Source organism: Hyperolius riggenbachi, chromosome 11, assembly GCF_040937935.1.
Source record: "Hyperolius riggenbachi isolate aHypRig1 chromosome 11, aHypRig1.pri, whole genome shotgun sequence".
In the NCBI taxonomy this organism is placed as follows: domain Eukaryota; kingdom Metazoa; phylum Chordata; class Amphibia; order Anura; family Hyperoliidae; genus Hyperolius; species Hyperolius riggenbachi.
The window spans coordinates 193,754,020-193,774,790 of record NC_090656.1 but is presented as its reverse complement, the minus strand read 5'-3'; the positions used below and the strand labels follow the sequence as shown (position 1 = coordinate 193,774,790).

Genomic DNA, 20,771 nt, shown 5'->3' with positions numbered 1-20,771 from the left:
ATTTTGCAGCAGTCTTAACTGTTCCTAACTTCCTGTGTGGAAGGGTGAGCATTGCAAGACAAAACACAGAAACAACAGTGGCTTACCTCAATAACGACAAATATATCCTTTTTTTAATAAGCACAAGCAACGCATTTCGTCAGTCTCTGCCCACTTCCTCAGGCCAAAGTGCCACAGGGTTTCAAAAGCCAGGTGCACCTTATTTGGCCTGAGAAAGTGGGCATTGACCCACAAAACGTGTTGCCTGTGCTTATTAAAAATTCCTTATATTTACAGTATATATATATATATATATATATATATATATATATATATATATATATATGAATTTGTCATTATTAAGGCAAGCTACCTCCCCCTTTTCTTTTTTGTTTATAACTCAGTTTTATACACTCCTGGGCACCGCTTACCCCTTTGATCTAACTACACTGGTTGACTGTCACATACATTCTTGCACTAAGCAGAGGGTACAGTGGAGAATAATTTTTCCACCTATCCAGTTATAAATCTGCCCTGGTCGTTTCAGTCTCCATGACTATGCTGGACAAGCTCTGTGCTGATCCATGGCACATTGAGAATTCTCGCCAAGATACTGGAGGCAGTCTTAAACAGCTGGTTCTTTTCAAATCGGCTTGTAGACATAAGAACAGCAGATAATGTTCCTGAATTTCATGCATTTTACCACTAGATACTTTGTGTTGCTTACCAGCAGGCCTATGCGACGAGCACAGAGGCAGACTATGAGCAGAACAAAGGCTATGCAGATGTACTGAAAGATCAGAACTCCGAAGGCAAATTTATACATTTGTGAATTGCAGTCTCTAGGGTCAGTCTGGTAGATGCTGAACACCCAAACGCTTCCTGCAAAGAAAAATAAAGCATTATAATGTAAGGTTTGCTTTTTCATCATCCTTTCAGCTGTTCAAAAAGTGGCTCTGCCATAAAGTAAAAGGCTGCATCTCTTTTGACAAATATGGTATTTTTAAAATACATTTTCAGGGAAAAATTGCTAGATAAGCTTTGGTTCACACTACGATAGACCAGCTACAGAGTAGCGTACCTGATGAGCTGTACCCGCTCTGGTGGTCTGCTGTATGTGCTCACACTAACTGTACAGTGAAGGCAAGCCTTAAACAAGACAATGCACAAAACATTTATAATAAGCTTTACTCCTGGCGGACTCAAAGCGCCAGAGCTGCAGCCACTAGGGCACGCTCTATATGCAGCAGCAGTGTTAGGGAGTCTTCCCCAAGGTCTCCTTCCCGAATGGGCACTGGCTTACTGAACAGGAAGAGCGGAGATTCGTACCAGTACACTATCCAGCCACATAACCATGGATGTGACACCACATCTGCTATCCCCTAATTGTTGTGCAGGTCGGGAATGTCTATTGAAGAACCTCAATGGATATACACATCTAGTGCAGAAAGACTATAAACAGGCTCATAGGATAACAAGATTTTATTGTATATGTCCATTTATCCACCGCTGCGCTGTTTTGCTAGGATATATTCTTTCTCTTCTAACGAAGTTTGTAAGAAATTGCTTTGAGAAATTCTCTGATGAATTCACTGCACACAGTCTCATTACATAATAGCAAGATGGAGTCAGCCATGCGGTCTGTCCTGATGAAAGCAAGTATTACAACTTCCAATTTTCTATTATTATGGAGTTTCAGTGACTGTGGTTGACTAAATTAGAGAGAGCTATTACAGACCATTAAAGGACACCTGAAGTGGGAGTGATACGGAGGCAGCCATATTAATTTCCATTTAAACAATAACAGTTGCCTGTTCTTGTTTAAAGTGAACCAGAGACGAAGCACCCTTGTGTATTTTACCATAGAAATCAGTGGGAACATTAGAGAAAACATTTACCATGCTCTCTGTTCCATCCTCACTGCTAAAAGTGTCTGTTATCTAGCTGAGATAAGAATCCCGGACTGAGCATTGATTCTGGCTTTGCTATAATGACTCAGCTATAATGATTCCTGAGCAAAGCCAGCAGGGGGCAGGCTTGGACTTGAAGACAGCAAAGAACACAGTCTCAGCTATAATTATTCTGTAGCAAAGCCAGACCGACTGCTTAGTCGGGATTCTTATCTTAGAGGTGATAACAGGCAAATTAAACAGAGAACAATGTAACAAAGAGCAGATTAGGTGTTTACTGTCATGTTCCCACTGATTTATAAGGTAAAATACATGAGGTTGCTTCATCTCTGGTTCTCTTTAAAGAGAACCAGAGATGAAGCAACCTCATGTATTTTACCTTATAAATCAGTGGGAACATGACAGTAAACACCTAATCTGCTCTTTGTTACATTGTTCTCTGTTTAATTTGCCTGTTATCACCTCTAAGATAAGAATCCCGACTAAGCAGTCGGTCTGGCTTTGCTACAGAATAATTATAGCTGAGACTGTGTTCTTTGCTGTCTTCAAGTCCAAGCCTGCCCCCTGCTGGCTTTGCTCAGGAATCATTATAGCTGAGTCATTATAGCAAAGCCAGAATCAATGCTCAGTCCGGGATTCTTATCTCAGCTAGATAACAGACACTTTTAGCAGTGAGGATGGAACAGAGAGCATGGTAAATGTTTTCTCTAATGTTCCCACTGATTTCTATGGTAAAATACACAAGGGTGCTTCGTCTCTGGTTCACTTTAACCACTTCACCACTGAGGGGTTTTACCCCCTGACCACCAGAGCAATTTTCACCTTTCAGCGCTCCTTCCATTCATTCGTCTATAACTTTATTATTACTTATCCCAATGAAATGAACTATATCTTGTTTTTTTCGCCACCAATTAGGCTTTCTTTAGGTGGGACATTATGCCAAGAATTATTTTATTCTAAATGTGTTTTAATGGGAAAATAGGAAAAAATGTGGGAAAAAATTATTATTTTTCAGTTTTCGGCCATTATAGTTTTTAAATAAAGCATGCTACTGTAATTAAAACCCATGAAATGTATTAACCCATTTGTCCTGGTTATAAAACCATTTAAATTATGTCCCTATCACAATGTTTGGCGACAATATTTTATTTGGAAATAAAGGTGCATTTTTTTCAGTTTTGCATCCATCCCTAATTACAAGCCCGCAGTTTATAAAGTAACAGTGTTATACCCTCTTGACATAAATATTTAAAAAGTTCAGTCCCTAAGGTAACTATTTATGGGTTTTTTTTTATTGTATTTTTATTTTTTTTTTAATTACAAAAAAAAAATAAAAATTGGGGAGTGTGGGAGGTAATGAGTTAATTTATTGTGTAAATGTAATGTTTGTATATGTAAAATGCTTTTAGGGTGTAGTTTACTATTTGGCCACAAGATGGCCACAGAGTGTTTGTTTACATGCGACCTGTAAGCGTCCGGAAGGACGCTTACAGGAAGCAGTAGGAGGCTGGGAGACTCACAATGATCTCGCTGTTTCTGAAAGAAGCAGCAGATCATTGCGGGGGCTTAGATCAACGAACGGGAATGGATTTTCCCGTTAATTGATCTCCGGGCGAGCGGGCGGCGGCGTGCACGAGCGGCGGGTGAGCGCGCACGAGCGGCGGGAGCGCGGGCAGCGGCGGTAGCGCGGAAGGTACGGATTTCTCCGTCCCTGGTTTTTTAGGGGGGTAAAAAGGGACGGAGAAATCCGTACGCGTGGGGGTAAAGTGGTTAAAATACATGTAAACACAAACAAATAAGAAGTACATTTCTTCCAGAGTAAAGTGAGCCATAAATTACTTTTCTCCTATGTTGCTGTCACTTACAGTAGGTAGTTGAAATCTGACAGAACGGACAGGTTTTGGGCCAGTCCATCACTTCATGGAGGATTCTCAGCATGGCCTTATATTTTAGAAAAACACCCCTTGAAAAGGATTTATAAAAAAGATGCTGACTTTAGCAGTTGGACGGAGCAACTGCCATTCTATAAGTGCTTTTGAAAATAAAGAAAACCCTGAAAATCCCCCCATGAGAAGATGAGCTAGTCCAAAACCTGTTGATTCTGTCATATTTCTACTACCTACTGTAAGTGACTACAACATAGGAGAAAAGTAATTTATGCCTCATTTTACTTTAAAAGAAACGTACTTCTTATTTGTATGTTTACATGTATATTAAATTTTACAAGTTTCACGATAGTGGTCCTTTGACTGAGACTAAACTTTCTTCCCATAAGATAAATTGATATGTTTCTTATTTTCAAATGTTAAAATGAAGGAAATCTAATGATGGCAAAAAGGATCATTGTGGTTTGAATGATAAAACTACATCTTTTGCTTCTGGATTCTTTGTGGTATGCGTGATTAGGGGTGTGATGGGGGCGTGGTTAGAGGTGTTGCAGGGGCGTGTCTTAAAGTGTCCTTTTTTCTTATCTCAGAATGTTTTTGGAGGTATGTTAAAGACATCAGTAGTGTTTGAATCAAACACCTGAAACAAGCATGCAGCTAATCTTGTCAGACTTTAGTCACAGCACCTGATCTGCATGCTTGTTCAAAGTCTACGGCTGAACATATTCGGGGCAGATTATCAACAGGACGGCCAAGTAATTAGCATTGTTTAAAGGGAACCCGAGGTGAGAGACATATGGAGGCTGACCTATTTATATCTATTTCAACCATGCACATTGCCTGGCTGTCCTGCTGAACCACTGTCTCTAAATACTTTTAGCCAAAGAACATGAAAAAGCATGCAGATGGAAAGACTGACAGGTTATATTCCCAATCAGTCTCTATGGCCCAATCTAGTTCCGCAGCTCTGAGCTTAGCCCACGTCTTCACCTATAGACAAGTCCCTGCTTGAACAGGACACTAAATATGTCTCCTGACTTCAGTTACCCCCAGGTCTTAACGTGCAAGGCATACAAACTGAAGTAGAGAGAACAGCAACCTGCTAGGACCCCACTAAGGCTACTAACACAGTTCAGATAGTTCATAAGTATCACACAGTGCAATTACCTTGATTCAGGAGGATGAGGCCCTCCGCGTTGATTGCCAGTAATGACTGATGTATGGGGATCAGGCAGTGAGGGATGCAGGCAGATTTGAGCTTGTTCATGCAAGTCCACATGCAATGTTATTCAATAGGCAATGAAGGCTCCAGGCAAGGAAAAAGTTCATGCAAGGATCCCATGCTAGGGTAATCAATATGCAAGGATTAGTTCAGGCTTGTTTAGAGTGTCCAGTAACTTAAAGCGGACCCAAACCAAACATTTTTTAATTCAAAATATTTAGTTGCACCACTCTGACACATACAAAGATAAATAAACACTCCTTCAAGCCTATGAGCATTTCAGCCCATGCTTTTTACACTTCTCTTTTCATTACTAATGTTATACAGGTGGCAGCCATTAGCAATTCCTCCTTTGCCAGACACCTTCTACTCTGCCAGTTTGCCAGATTCTGTCCCGGCAATATGAAAGGAAGGGAGGGGTTTCTCCAATAAATGTAAAATATTTTATATTTGTCATCATGCAGCTGAAAAAGGGCTGCTATTTATTATTTAATTTAGAAAATAGATTTTATTTCTAAAATCTTGTATTTTTTATTTGGGTCCACTTTAAAGGTTAGTCTAGGCAGCAAGCAAGGATTGTCCAAGAAACAAGGCAGAGGTCGGTCCAGGCAGCAGGCAAGGGTTATCCAGGAAACAAGGCAGAGGTCATTCTAGGCAGCAAGCAAGGATTATCCAAGAAACAAGGCAGAGGTCGGTCCAGGCAGCAGGCAAGAGTTATCCAAGAAACAAGGCAGAGGTCAGTCCAGACAGCAGGCAAGGGTTATCTAGGAAGCAAGGCAAGGGTTAATCACTGCAGACAGGAATAGTCATTACAAGCCAAAGGTCAAGATCCAGTAATATCAATAAGTGAGTGCGCACCAGCAACTAACCAAAGCTATGCTTATCACGGGCGATGACTGGGAGCACTCTGCAGGTTTAAATTCAACTTTCAACCAATCAGTGGCCAGCCACACTCCGCACATCCAATCACATAGTGTTCAGCCTACCTAGGCGTCAGCTGTAACATCAGCTGACACTCTGCTGTCATCTGACCGGAGTCAGCTGACTATTGTTTACATTTGCAGAGGGCATATTGCGAACGCATCCTCCACCTATCAACATGTGCGGTTTGTGTTTCAGTAGTGAGGTCATCAATGGGGAACAAGCGCCGAGACCCGGAAGTGACAGATTCTGCCTGGGTCTCGGCGGAAACTTCAAGATGAGGCAAGTTCCTTATATTACCCCTCCCCCTAGGAATGGACTCAGAACACTACAACCTAGGTTTGTCAGGATGTTTAGAATAAAATTATTTAACAGCTTAATCAGCATGAACCCAATTTAGCAGATGGTTAACGCAGAGAAATATGTCAAGTGGAAACCCATACTGAATCCCCAGGGGAATATTCTTCCTCAACAGACCTTTGCAAATTTGAAAAAAAAAATTGGTTATTGACAGCAGCCTTCATTTTATCCTTTATTGCGCAAAAGGTGGATCAGCGCAACACCAGGCCGCCTCCGAATGGCCTCCATCAGAGATGCGCTGAGCCCACCCAGGAACTACAAACGCACCTTAAACCCAAACAGAAGCTCTGCATATACACCAAAAGCATGGCTGTCAAGTGGGAGCAGCTGACCAAAAACGAATTACATTAGTACATAGCAAGGAAATGAGCAGCGCTACTTAAAACCATACTAGTGCCTACCTGCAAAAGAGTGCAAGCACCCAGGCTATGCATATACATAGGTTAGGATTTAGTTAGTGTTGGGCCCCTCCCATGGAGGATTGACTTCTTCGCAGTGGGAGGGACGAGTACTTGATAGGTTGCATGCAAGCTGTTAATGAAAACCAACATCCTCCTCTAGTGGTAGACAGGTCATGTGTATGCTCGGTGTGTATTCGACCCCACAAGTGGGGCTTGCACTCTTTTGCAGGTAGGCACTAGTCTGGTTTTAAGTAGCGCTGCTCATTTCCTTGCTATGTATTAATTTTATCCTGTACCGGTTTCCATGCCTGATTACAACTTGAACTCCATTCTTCCAGATCAGGAAGATTTGACGTGCTAGACACAGAGTTAAATTTGGGAGCTAACTCATTGACAACTTGAGATGGTGACATTTTTGTTCAACTATTACTGAGTTTTTACTGAGTTTGCCATTAATAACCTGATTATTAATGGCAAACTCAGTAAAAGGCAGAAATTGAGCCGAATCCTCTTGACAACTAGAAACAAAACATCTCAAATATTGTTCAAGCAATTGATTCATTCTTTCAGTTTGACCATTGGTCTCTGGATGGAAACCTGAAGAGAAGGAAACAGAGATTCCCAAACACAGAAAGCTCGCCAGAATTGAGACACAAACTGCACACCTCTATCAGAAATCACATTTTCAGGAATACCATGTAATTTGAAAATATTTTCAACAAAAATATTAGCTAATTCTTTAGATGAAGGAAGTTTGGGCAATGAGAAAAAATGACTCATTTTGCTAAATCTATCCACCACTACCCAAATAACAGTTTTCCCCTGAGAGCTAGGTAGATCAACAATTAAATCCATGGAGATATGAGTCCATGGCTTCTCAGGAATGGGTAGCAGAAGTAGATTACCTTGAGGAGCAGAGAGCAATGTTTTACTGCGAGCGCAGACAGAACAAGATTTAACAAATGCAATAACATCTTTATTCAAGGAAGGCCACCAGACATGTCTCTTTAATAATTCAATTGATTTATTTTTCCCGCAATGACCCACTGACTGAACTTCATGAAATTGCTTTAATACTTGGGGCCTGATGCTATTCAAGGTGATAAGTAGCTTGCATATGCGAGCTACTTATCACCTTGCCATTACACTAGGATTACTGGCAAATCCTATTGCCTATTGCAAATCCTACTGCTCATTAGGGAGCATTACTCAGGTGAAAGCCAGAGCGATGCTCCCATGTTATGGGCAATGGGGAGCGAGGTTTTACCCTGTGGTGCTGTCCAATTAACTCCCCACACATGAGCACACCCTCCAAACGTCCGCCGACATCTTCTGTCGCTTCATCTGGGCGTCTCTTTTAATAGGGAGACCCCCAGAGCTCCCCGCCGGCCGCCGATCATCTCTGCGACCCCCCCACATAGCTGCACAGATACTCTGAAGCAATTTCCCTCCCACCGCTGAACACCCGCCGCAAGTTCCGTCCAGCAATTACAGTGTATGAGTCACTGTAATTACACTCGCCATAGCAGAGTCCTGGCAAAGCATCTTTGAATCTGCTGCCGGGGCTCCGCATTGGTTCACAGTCTGGACCAAGGAAAATGGGTCAGACTGTGAACCAATGGGGAGCCCCGGCGGCAGATTCAAAGATGCATTGCCGGGACTCTGCTATAGCGAGAGTAATTACAGTGACTCATACACTGTAATTGCAGGACGGACTTGCGGCGGGTGTTCAGCAGCGGGAGGGAAATTGCTGCAGACTATCTGTACAGCTACGTGGGGGGTTACAGAGATGAGCTGCGGCTGGCGGGGAGCTCTGGGGGTCTCCTTATTAATGGAGACCTCCAGATGCAGCGGCGACGATGTGCTTTTTGCAGGTCTAAGCTAACGCTCATGTCGGCATGCAAAGTGTAATAGGATAGGGTGTAAGGAACTTGCTGGGCAATAATATTGCCCAAGCGAGTTTTTTAAACACCCTGCCTAGGGCTAAATGTAATTGGATCAGGCGACTTAATTATCGCCTGATTATCGGACTCACCAGCGTTTAACGCTGGTGAGTCTGACGATTGCATCAGGCCCTTGGAGTCTTAGATTAATAGGGACAAATAGTTTTTCAAGCGGCTTTCCTTGAGGTGCTTGATCTTGAGCTTCAGACAACTGAGAGCACAGATCAGGAGACAACTCACAAGCAGCAATAATACATCTCTTAAGAAGGAATCAAAGGAACAGGATCATTACCAGAGACCTCTTTTTCAAAACAGCGAGACAAGGCATCTGATTTTACATTTTTTGAACCACGTTTTCATGTGATAATGAAATTAAATCTAGAAAAGAACAGGGCCCAACAGGCTTGTCTAGAATTCAATCATTTAGCATTTTCAATGTATTTAAGGTTTAATGATCAGTGTAAACAGTCACCGGATTTTCTGCTTCTTCCAGCCAATGCCTCTATTCCTCCAGAGCAAGTTTAACCCCTAAAAGTTCTCTATTTCCAATATCGTAATTTCTTTCTGCTTGGGAAAACTTGTAAGAGAAAAATGCACAGGGATGTAATTTCTATGGATTACGCGAATACTGAGACAATACTGCCCCCACACCAATCTGAGATGCATCTACCTCTACACAAAATGCTTTCCTGATGTGCGGATGAACTAATACAGGAGCTGAACAGAAGGCTTCTTTAGATCCTGAAAGGCTGAAGTAGCAGATGAATCCCAGTGGGCTGGATCTGCTCCTTTTTTGGTAAGATCAGTGAGGGGTACTACCTTGGAGGAAAAGTTTTTAATGAACTTCCTGTAGAAATTAGCAAACCCTAAAAAACATTGCAGTGCTTTTAATTTTTTTAGCTGAGACCATTCCAAGACAGCTTTAACCTTTTTATCATCCATGGTTAGACCAGTGTCAGAAATTACATAACCAAGAAAATCAACCTGATTGGTTTCAAAAACACATTTCTCAAGTTTGGCATACAAACGGTTTTCTCTGAGTTTGGACAGTACCGTTCTCACATGATCAGGATGTTCAGTCAAAGAGGAAGAGTAAATGAATATGTCATTAAGATAAATAACCATAAATCTTCCCAAGAATTCACAGAAGATATCATTGACAAAATCTTGAAATACTGCTGGAGCATTACATAACCCAAATGACATGACTAGATATTCATAATGCCCATCTTTAGTATTAAAAGCGGTTTTCAATTCATCTCCAATTTTATTATGGATGAGATTATAAGCACCTCTCGAATCTAGTTTAGAAAAACCCTTGTCCCCTACTACTTGATAGAATAAATCATCAATTAATGGCAAAGGATAACAATTTTTCACTGTGATTTTGTTCAATCCTCTATAATTGATGCAGGGTCTCAGACCACCATCTTTTTTCTCAACAAAAAAGAACCCTGCACCGGCTGGCGAGGAAGAAGGCCTAATGAAGCCTTTTTGTAAATTCTCTTGAATATACTCCCTCATGGCTTTGTCTTCAGGACCGGTCAAATTATAAAGACGGCCACAAGGGGGCATAGTTTCAGAGTATAGTTCAATGGAACAATCACAAGACCTATGTGGTGGAAGTTTGTCAGCTGCCTGTGGAGGAAAGACATCAGCAAAATCCTAGTACACAGTGGGTAGTTTCTCAAACTCAATACTAGTCTGGGCAAAAGTAATTTTTTCAAGACAGGCATTTTCACAGTGTGCAGACCATTTTATCAGTTGTCCTGACTGCCAATCAAACACCAGATTGTGTTGTTTGAGCCATGGCATACCCAATACTACATCATAACAAGGCATATCAAGGCAATAAAACTTCATTTTCTCAATATGTCTGGCTTCCACTAATACTGTGATTTCTGAGGTTAATGACAGGGACTGAGCTTTTTGTAACACATCATCAATAGCAGTAACACAAATAGCTTCAGATACTGTAACAGTAGGAATATGTAATTGTAATGCTAGAGATTTGTTCATGAAGTTACTTACTGCTCCACAATCAACAAAAGCAAGACAACTGTGGGTGGTTTCACCAACCTTAATGGAGATTGGTAACCTCATACATTCCGATATTTTAGAGGAAAAAACTGCTTACTTAGATGAGTTTCCTCGGCCTCATCTAAGCGCGGCAGTTTTCCGGTTTCTTTTATTTGGGCAAGCAAGCGCAAAGTGTCCTGTACCCCCATAATAGAAACAACCCCTCATTCCTTCTTTTAGATTTCTCAGCTACTGATAACTTAAGAGACACCTAACTGCATAGGCTCTGGATTGTCATCTACAGAAACTGGAGGGACAGACGGAGTGGGTGGAACTGAAGAGGACCAGACTGGATTCCAATGAGCTGATCTTTCTTGACGTCTTTCCCTCAGACGTCGGTCAATCTGAATGGTAATCTGGACTAACTCTTTGAGGGTATCAATTACTCCCACTCTGGCTAATTCATATTTTAAATGTTCAGAAAGACCTAGTTTAAATTGATGTTTTAAAACAGCATCGTTCCACAAAGTATCTCCAGCCCATTGTCTGAATTCAATAACATACTCTTCAACAGGTCTTTTTCCTTGACGTAAGTTTTGGAGTGCATTTTCTGCATAAGCCCCCTTACTCTTATCTTCATACAGGTCAGTCAGGGCTTCAAAGAAGGTAGATGTAACGATTGCGGAATTATTTCCGTGGTCAGCGCACAGGACGCGCGCCGACACTACGGAAATCCTCCACAAGCGTGTAAATTGAGAGAACCCAGCTATGGTGCTATGCACCTGTAAAGGGAGGTTCCCACCGGCAGATGGAGCTGTGGAGTGCAGATGAACACAGCCTCTGCACTGCCACAGACGCTAGATGGGAATTGTACGAGTTGAAGCAATGCAGGGCAAGATCGCCCTTAAAGAGAGAGAGAACACAGAGACAGAATGTATGTGTGTCCACCAATCCAGTCGCCACCCAGCGACGGTGTTCACACAACAATGGAACTGAAGTGGGAACGCAATCGCCAGAGTGGCGATTGCCAATAGTGACACAAGACCGAGCAGGACAGAGCACGAGAGTAGCAAGAAGGCACAACCAGTAACAGCAATAAGAACAACAAGGAAAATAACAAACGCTAACTAAATGCGAACACCACACTCATTCGCAACCGCGAACGCGTTTAAGCACGATCACCGTGCGTTAGGCACCCAGTGATAAGCATTCCACCCTAACTAACCAAAGAAACACAAACACGAAATAGAGAATGCGAATGCTTGCTAAATGGTTACCTCACTGAGCCTACAGCAAGCGTTGGTACAAGACAGACAGATGGGGCTACCAGTTGCGGCTACCAGTAGCAACCGCTGCTCTGGCTAGCACCCCTAAGACAGAACACATAAGGAACCACCGCTGCTACCGCTAGAGCGGATGAGATCCAGACAGATGAAGCAGCAAGTAGCAACCGCAGCTCTGGCCTACACTCCCAGACAGACAGAACGATTTCCTGTTGACCACCGCTGGCGAAAAGACAATCGAGACAGAGAGACAGAACAAGGCAATACAGAATACAACCTGACTGCACTAGAAGGAATGCCTAGTGCAGTCCCCAGGAATTACTCTAAGATAATCTTTAGCAAACAAGCAAGGATGATTCTCCAGGAGAGTTTAGCAGGAACAAACCTTCATGACCAGCAAAGGAGTCTGGGAGAACAAGGTATTTATACTGAAAGCCTTCAAAGGAGGCAGGTAGGCAATTTGCATGACAAGTGTATGCAAATTCCTCAGCAGAGCAACTCTGAAACTTGCAAAGCAAAGACAGGTCTCTTTTCCAGAGACCTGCAGCCCTCAGACTTAAAGAATGGACAAACAGATGTCTGCCCATGCAGACAGCTGAGCAGATCATTACAGTAGTAGGATTGACAAGGGCAGGGTGTTGTTGTTATAATAAACGTAGAGTCCAAGCTTGAGGTTCACCTTGTAACAAAGAGATAATTGCTCCAACTCAAATATTTTCATTAACAAGTAACAAGCACTTCGAAACAATCTGAATTTAACTCTGTCTCCAGAGAATCTTCCTAGCAACGGAAGTTTAGGTTCAGGAACAGGGTTACTGTGAACAGAGTAGAAACTGGAGTAGTCTCTTCCACTTGAATATTATTTGCATCCTCAAGAGCAGGAACAGGTCTACTGAACTGTTGCTGAATCTGAGTATAATTTTTCTGGACTTCCTCCACAGATATACGTAATTGAGTAACCAGTTCACAATGAATTTCCATTTGAGAACGCCCCCCGTTAGCGTCCATCTTGCAAAATTTTGGGGATGTTGGCCCCTGATACTGTAAGGCCTGACAGGTTATGTTCCCAATCAGTCTCTATGCCCCAATCTAGTGCCAAAGCTCTGAGCTTGGCCCGTCTTCACCTATAGACAAGTCCCCACTTGAACAGGACACTAAATATGTCTCCTGACTTCAGTTACCCGCAGGTTTTAACATGCAAGGCATACAAACTGAAGTAGAGAGAACAGAAACCTGCAAGGACCCCACTATGGCTAGTAACACAGTTCAGTTCATAAGTATCACACAGGGCATTTACCTTGATTCAGGAGGATGGGGCCCTCCGCGTTGATTGCCAGTAAGGACTGATGTATGGGGATCAGTTCGTGAGGGATCCAGGCAGATTTGAGCGTGTTTATGCAAGTCCACATGCAACGTTATTCAATAGGCAGTGAAGGCTCCAGGCAAGGAAAGAGTTCATGCAAGGATCACATGCAAGGGTATTCAATATGCAATGATTAGTTCAGGCTTGTTTACAGTGTCCAGTACCTTAGCAAAGGTCAGTCCAGGCAGCAAGCAAGGATTATCCAAGAAACAAGGCAGAGGTCAGTCCAGGCAGCAGGCAAGGGTTATCCAGGAAACAAGGCAGAGGTCGGTCCAGGCAGCAGGCAAGGGTTATCGAGGAAACAAGGCAGAGGTCGGTCCAGGTAGCAGGCAAGGGTTATCCAGGAAACAAGGCAGAGGTCGGTCCAGGGAGCAGGCAAGGGTTATCCAGGAACAAGGCAGAGGTCGGTCCATGCAGCAGGCAAGGGTTATCCAGGAAGCAAGGCAAGGGTTAATTACAGCAGACAGGAATCGTCAATACAAGCCAAAGGTAAAGATCCAGTAATATCAATAAGTGAGTGCGCATCCAGCAACTAGCCAAAGCTATGCTCATCACAGGCAATGAATGGGAGCACTCAGCAGGTTTAAATACAACTTTCAACCAATCAGTCGCTGGCCACACTCCACACATCCAATCACACAGCGTTCAGCCTACCTAGGTTTCAGCTGTAACGTCAGCTGACACCGTGCTGTCAGCTGACGGGTTCAGCTGACTATTGTTTACATTTGCGGAGGGCATATTGCGAACGGGTCCTCCGCCTATCAACATGTGTGGTTTGTGTTTCATCAGTGGGGTCATCAATGGGGAACAAGCGCCGAGACCCGGAATCGACAGATTCCACCCGAGTCTCGGCGGAAACTTCAGGATCAGGCAAGTTCCTTATAGCAGATCAGGTTAGCGTGCAACAATTTCTAGGGAAAAAATGTTACTTTTCAGGTTTGTTAACCTCCTTGCCGGTTATCCCGAGCTCAGCTCGGGGTAACCTGCGCAGGAGGATTTCTCAGGCCCCGCTGGGCCGATTTGCATAATTTTTTTTCTTACACGCAGCTAGCACTGCGTGTAGTACGCGATCGACGCCGATTCGCCGCTACCCGCCGCACCGAGCCGCCCCCCCGCCCCAGACCCCTGCGCAGCCTGGCCAATCAGTGCCAGGCAGCGCTGAGGGGTGGATTGGGATTCCCTGTGACGTCATCCCGCCTCATCGCCATGGCGACCGGGGAAGCCCTGCAGGAAATCCCGTTCTGAACGGGATTTCCTGCTTATTCTGATCGCCGAAGGCGATCGGAGTGGGTGGGGGGATGCCGCCGCTCAGCGGCTATCATGTAGCGAGCCCTGGGATCGCTACATGATTTATAAAAAAAAAAAAAAAGTTCTGCGCTGCCTCCTTGCCGGATTAATAAGACCGGCAAGGAGGTTAAGTTTGTAACCTTTTTATAGTATTGAGGATAGCCTTCTTTCTTTAAAATATAATATAATATATATTTCTGCTGTCACTTGCTTAAAGAGAACTTAAACTGAGAGGGATATGGGTGTTTCCTTTTAAACAATACCAGTTGCCTGGCAGTCCTGCTGATCTATTTGGCTACAGTAGTGGCTGAATCCACACCTTAAACAAGCATGCAGATAATCCAGTCTGACTTCAGCCAGAGCACCTGATCTGCATGCTTGTTCAGGGGTTGTGGCTAAAAGTATTAGAGACACAGGATCAGCAGCAGAGTCAAGCAACCGGTATTAAAAGGAAAAATCCATATCCTTCTCAGTTTAGGTTCCCTTTAACCTCCTTGGCGGTAACCCCGTGTGTGACACGGGGTAAGCCGCCGGAGGGTGCCGCTCAGGCCCTGCTGGGCCGATTTTCATAATTTTTGTTTTGCTGGACGCAGCTAGCACTTTGCTAGCTGCGCCAGCACTCTGATCGCCGCCGGCCCCTGCCCGATCGCCGCTATCTGCTGCGGCGCGGCCCCCCCCCCCCTCCAGACCCCAGCGCTGCCTGGCCAATCAGTGCCAGGCAGCGCCGAGGGGTGGCCCGGGACTCCCAATGACGTCCCGACGTCAGTGACGTCGGTGACGTCATCCCGCCCCGTCGCCATGGCGACGGGGGAAGCCCTCCAGGAAATCCCGTTCTATGAACGGGATTTCCTGATCGGAGATCGCCGAAGGCGATCGAAGCGGGCGGGGGGATGCCGCTCAGCAGCGGCTATCATGTAGCGAGCCCTCGGCTCGCTACATGATTAAAAAAAAATTTTTTTTTTAAAAAACTGCTGCGCTCCCTCCTGGCGGTATTTTTCATACCGCCAAGGAGGTTAAAGGGAATCTGAAGTGAAAATAAACTTATAATATAATGATTTGTATGTGTAGTACAGCTAAGAAATAGAACATCAGTAGCAAAGAGAAGAGTCGCATATTGTTTCCAGTACAGGAAGCGTTAAGAAACTTCAGTCATCTGTGCAAAAGAGCCTCTCTGGGTTAGGTTACTATTTTCTGGCGCACTTATACATCAAAGAAACAGAGACAGATTTAGATAAGGTTTTCCTGCAGGGGAGTTGAAAGGGACATGAGCAATGCTTGTTTTATAGTTTAAAATACAGAGTGTGGCTTGTAATTGCAAATATTACAGAATGATGCAATGTTATAAAAAAAAGCTATATATCTAAAAATTAACATATGAGACTATTTTCTTTGCTACTAATGTTCTATTAATTATCAACACTACACATACAAATCATTATATCATAACGTTTTTTTTCACTTCAGTGTCACTTTAAAGGTCTTGCTATATATTTCTGTTCATACCCAGCGGGACTGGACCAGATGTGTAAACGGATCCTATGTGAGTACATATGATCTGCTTGCACTTGCCAATTACAGTGGAGAAAAACCTGCATATTCTGCGGATCAAGGGTGTAACTACAGGGGAGCAGCCTCTGCAACCGCAGGGGGGCCCGGGGCTGTAAGGGGGCCCCAACTACCAACCATTCCTCCAATAAAGGGGTCTATCAGATCAGGTGTTTTTGTGGCTACACTTGTGTAATGGGTGTGAAGGTTACGATGGCCACACTTGTATTATGAGACTTGTAAGATGGACCCACAGGCTGTGAGGGTCACCAAGGGGTAGGCAAAGGAAAGGGTAGGAACATTGGGGGGCCCAAAAAATTTGCTGAGGGCCCCCTACGATTTGTAGTTATGCCGCTGCTGTGTATGCTTACGGAACCACTGCAAGCCTATGGGTTCCGCTCAGCTTTTTTTGGGTGGGGGAGTGCAGGGGCACAAAATGCCCCGGCACTATGGACGCACTAGCTTTAGTATAATTTTTTCCTATGATTTTTGTCCTCTGAACCTAGGTAGTCTTACAGTCCATAAGACACCATAACACACACCTGTCTTATGGTCTGAAAAATATGGTGTGCTGCACTCACTCCTTTTTGCCAAAAAACACTTAGTGTGCAACCCCCGTCCCCCCAAATACCTTAGGTACCCCACTGACCGAGCGAAATCATTAGTTCTAATGAGGTGAAGGACATGCCCATACACATATGTACAGGTATATGTTTAAGCCAATACACAGTCTAATTAGCATTCATTGGCCAGATGTTAGTTTTTTATGAAAGTGAAACAGCTTTGTATGTTGACGATAAATAATGTCAAGACAAGACAAATAACATTTATATTGCGCTTTTCTCCTGGCGGACTCAAAGCGCCAGAGCAGCAGCCACTAGGACCCGCTCTATAGGCAGTAGCAGTGTTCGGGAGACTTGCCAAAGGTCTCCTACTGAATAGGTGCTGGCTTACTGAACAGGCAGAGCCGAGATTCGAACCCTGGTCTCCCATGTCAGAGGCAGAACCATTACACCATCCAGCCACTATGTCAAAAGTCCCTCCCCCATTTAGGGTGGTTGTTCCAGTAACACTGTTGGCTTTTCCCACTTTTTACTTGCATGGTCTAATCGTACGGTTCTCAGTGCAGGTCATGTGACATATGGAGCCTACAGAGGGCACTGCTTATTGGCTGCAGGGAAGAGGAAGAGAGAGGGTGAGAGCGAGTGAGCACTAGAGAGAAGGGAGAGAGATATGGGAATCCTAAAGACCCATAAACACATGCAACTATTCCGCCCAACTATCGTTCAAACTTGGTCTGTTGGACGAAAGCTGGGTATGTGTATGCATAGCAAATCACTAGACGAATGACTGATAACCGGCAGTGTGCCCAATCCAACCAGCGGATCACCGAACATGACTGTTAGGCTGGTACTGTGCAGTTGGCCACATGTGTAGAATTTGTGCTAAGTTGTACTTGTTTTGAATTCAGCTATATCGTGCAGTCTGTGGTTCCGCTTGCGTGCGCAGCATGTAAATGAGTTGGTCGTTCAGTAGTTTGGCCATGTGGAAATACAGGTCAACAGATTGTCATTGGTCATGTCAGCGGGTTGGTTGTACACTTTGTTGGACATTTATGTATGAGCCTTTAGACTGAAAGGCCCCTCCCTAAACGATTTTAGTTTTTTTCTGAAGATGGGCATTAAAACAGGTTATTCAACAATCAGCTGACAAGTGGGAGACTTATAATTAGGGGGCTTTTTTGGTTTTGACTGGCTTCAATTTGTGTTTAATGCATGCAAAGTTACAACTCTAACATGTCTCCACAGAAACTCGCCAAACTGTTCTGCTATGAACTAAAACTCCATAACCTCGTGGGATGTTTTTATTATCGTTTACACCCCATATCATTTGTGGCTTAAGATGGTATCTATCACAACGCCCCCTAGTGGCTGGACCGCTCTATGCCTTCCAATCTACTTCAGCACATTGACCATCCAAATTCATGGATGCAATCGATGGGCTGAAACCGCTGGAATTGGGCAGCAAACAGGCTAGGAGGAAGCGTGCAAGCTACAGTAATACAAAACTACAATATTTCAGGTTACAAAGCTGCCACCATCCCTTTTACCCGGGAAAAGGGAAACCCGCTCTGACTGATTCTAAGACCCGTGAACAAAACGGTTAGAACACACTACTCTGGCTATACCAATAATACTTCCGGGTAGCGGATCTTCGGAAAGGCTAGGATTCTTTCTGGTTGCCTGGAAAGCAGGTTGCAGCTGAGACAAACAATGACTTAAGGTATTTTTATTATAAATGCAATATAAATAATTAATATATGCAGAAAAATCATTAAAAGTAATGATTATAGAGAAGAGTATCCCAGTATAAAATAAAAAGGGAAAGAAAATAAAGAACTGGATACCTAAAGTTTAAAAGAAATATGTCCCTTTATGTGGAAGTCCAAGCACATGGAAAGTTATTTTGTTTCAGGATAAAAGTTCAAACAAGATGGCAGTCAGCTCTGTCCTCATACTAGCTGCTTGCAATCCTTATACGATGGTAAAATGGAAGACTGAGGTTTAATTTCAGCCTGTTTCTTTTGAATGATTCAGCTGTTAGGGCCCCCGAGCTGGACTGGGCGTTATTATAGTTATGACTTTCCATATTTCAGCCCATGCTTCTAGCTCACAAATAATACAATTATATTAGACATGGGTGGTGTAAGATGTTCTGGTACTGAGAAGCTGAATCACGTGGTTGCTGGGTATGTCAGCGGCATAAATTTAAAATTAGAATATTGAGCGGATCCTGACAAACACAATGATATAATTTTCACACCTGTCATATGTATGGTATCCTTTACAAGCCAAAAAAATCATATGATACATTTATTTTATATCTGTTTACAGTGGCTCCTATGAGCCTAGCTGCTGCTGGGTTCGCTGCTCTGGCTTCCTTTCCACTGAAAAGTAACCATTTGGCGATGGAATTTCACACTTAACTACTAGCTGACCGCGTCAAGCCGATAGGCGTGACCGCAGCGGCAGCCCCAGGACCGCCTAACGCCGATCGGCGTAAAGTCCTGGGGCTCTGTTTTGCAGGAGATCGCGTGAAGGCTGTGCCCGCATCTCCTGCTTGGTGGGCGGAGTGGAGCTCTACCTTCAGTCTCTGAGTGTCGATCGCCACTCGAGTGACTGTTAGATGGCGAAACCACCATCTAATTACCCGTACAGTGCTGCGATTTGCAGCAGCTCTGTACTGGGGATAGCCGTGTGACACGGCTATGCCCCTGGGACACTAGAGAGTAATTGGCTCTCATAGGCAGAAGCCTATGACAGCGACTGCCATGATTGGCTGGCTGCAGGGAGGGAGGGTGGGGAAAAAAAAGAATAGACATATTTATTATAAAATAAATGATAAATAACAAAAATATTTATAAAAAAATAAATAAACACGTGGGAGCGATCAGACCCCACCAACAGAGAGCTCTGTTGGTGGGGAGAAAAGGAGGGGGGGGGGGGGGATCACTTGTGTGCTGTGTTGTGTGGCCCTGCAGCTTGGCTTTAAATCTGCAGTTGCCTATTTTACAAAAAAGGCCTAGTCTTTAGGGGGGTTTAATACTGTGGCCCTCAAGTGGTTACAGTGGATCCGAGATAAACTTTTACTCATTGCATAATTGTGTTCCTTACATATAGTTTATAGGGCATTCCTCAAGCCAAATACCTTTTTTTAGTTTTTTGTATTAATACCTTAATTCTTGATAAACTAAACAAGCCTCGCCCACAGCTTCTCCAGTGCCTTGGCACTCTCAGACCTATGTAGCAAGGGCTTATGGGAGCTCAGTCTGCGCAGGAGGAGGAGGAGGTGTTACTAGCCAGAGATTTCAGAAGCAGAGGGGTAGAGAGAGGAGGAGAGGGGAGTGAAGTTTTCACAGGCTGAGGGCTGGAGATGCAGAGAAGCTTGAATGTGTGTAATGATCACAAGCAGAACATGGCTGCTCTCATTGTATCACATGAAGAAATAATCATATACTGTTGAAGCTGTTTGCAGCTAGATTTGCTGTGTAAACTATCTAAACTTTAGATAAAATATATATACAAATTACTTGTTATAGTTAGTTTTTCACCTCGGATCCGCTTTAAAGACCTCAGATCTGTTTAATTTATGGCTTGTTTTTTTTCTCCTAGAGAATGACAGCAACATTCTTTGTGCTACAGTTTAACTCTTTCCTGACTTTTTTTTGCCAGCAAAGCATTGTACTGTGTTAGCCATCAGTGAAAGATGGCTAACACAGTAGATAAGATATATAGACAAGTTACTTGTTATAGTTAGTTTTTTTTATCTCAGACCCGCTGTTATCTGCCAATGAAGGGAAACCCTTTTTGTTCTAGTTAATTACGGAAAACATTGTAATCCCCTGAATAGAACTCTGTTAGAATAGCCAGGCTTTCACGGACACAGATGTCAGCATAAGCACAAGTAACCCCAAGTGATTTGCATTCTGCTATAACCACACATACAATCGGGATTGTACCGTTAATCACAATCGGTGCAGAAAACTGATTGTGTTTTTTCACGGCTCGTCCGTGACAGTATCTGCACACCTCTGTAAAACGAAACGTCCAACTTTTATTGAGGCGTAGGAACAATGAGTAGGGACATTTGTT

General features: G+C 43.6%; 1 protein-coding gene across 1 annotated transcript in view; it reads right to left on the bottom strand.

Annotated features, from left to right (window-relative positions):
* LOC137538083 (transmembrane protein 272-like) overlaps window positions 1-20,771 on the bottom strand; it is a 74,288-nt gene that overhangs the window by 10,596 nt on the left and 42,921 nt on the right. Inside the window, exon 5 of the mRNA XM_068260080.1 lies at window positions 707-861. Within this exon, the coding sequence (XP_068116181.1) occupies window positions 707-861 (155 nt within the window). The remainder of the gene's footprint in view (window positions 1-706; window positions 862-20,771) is intronic.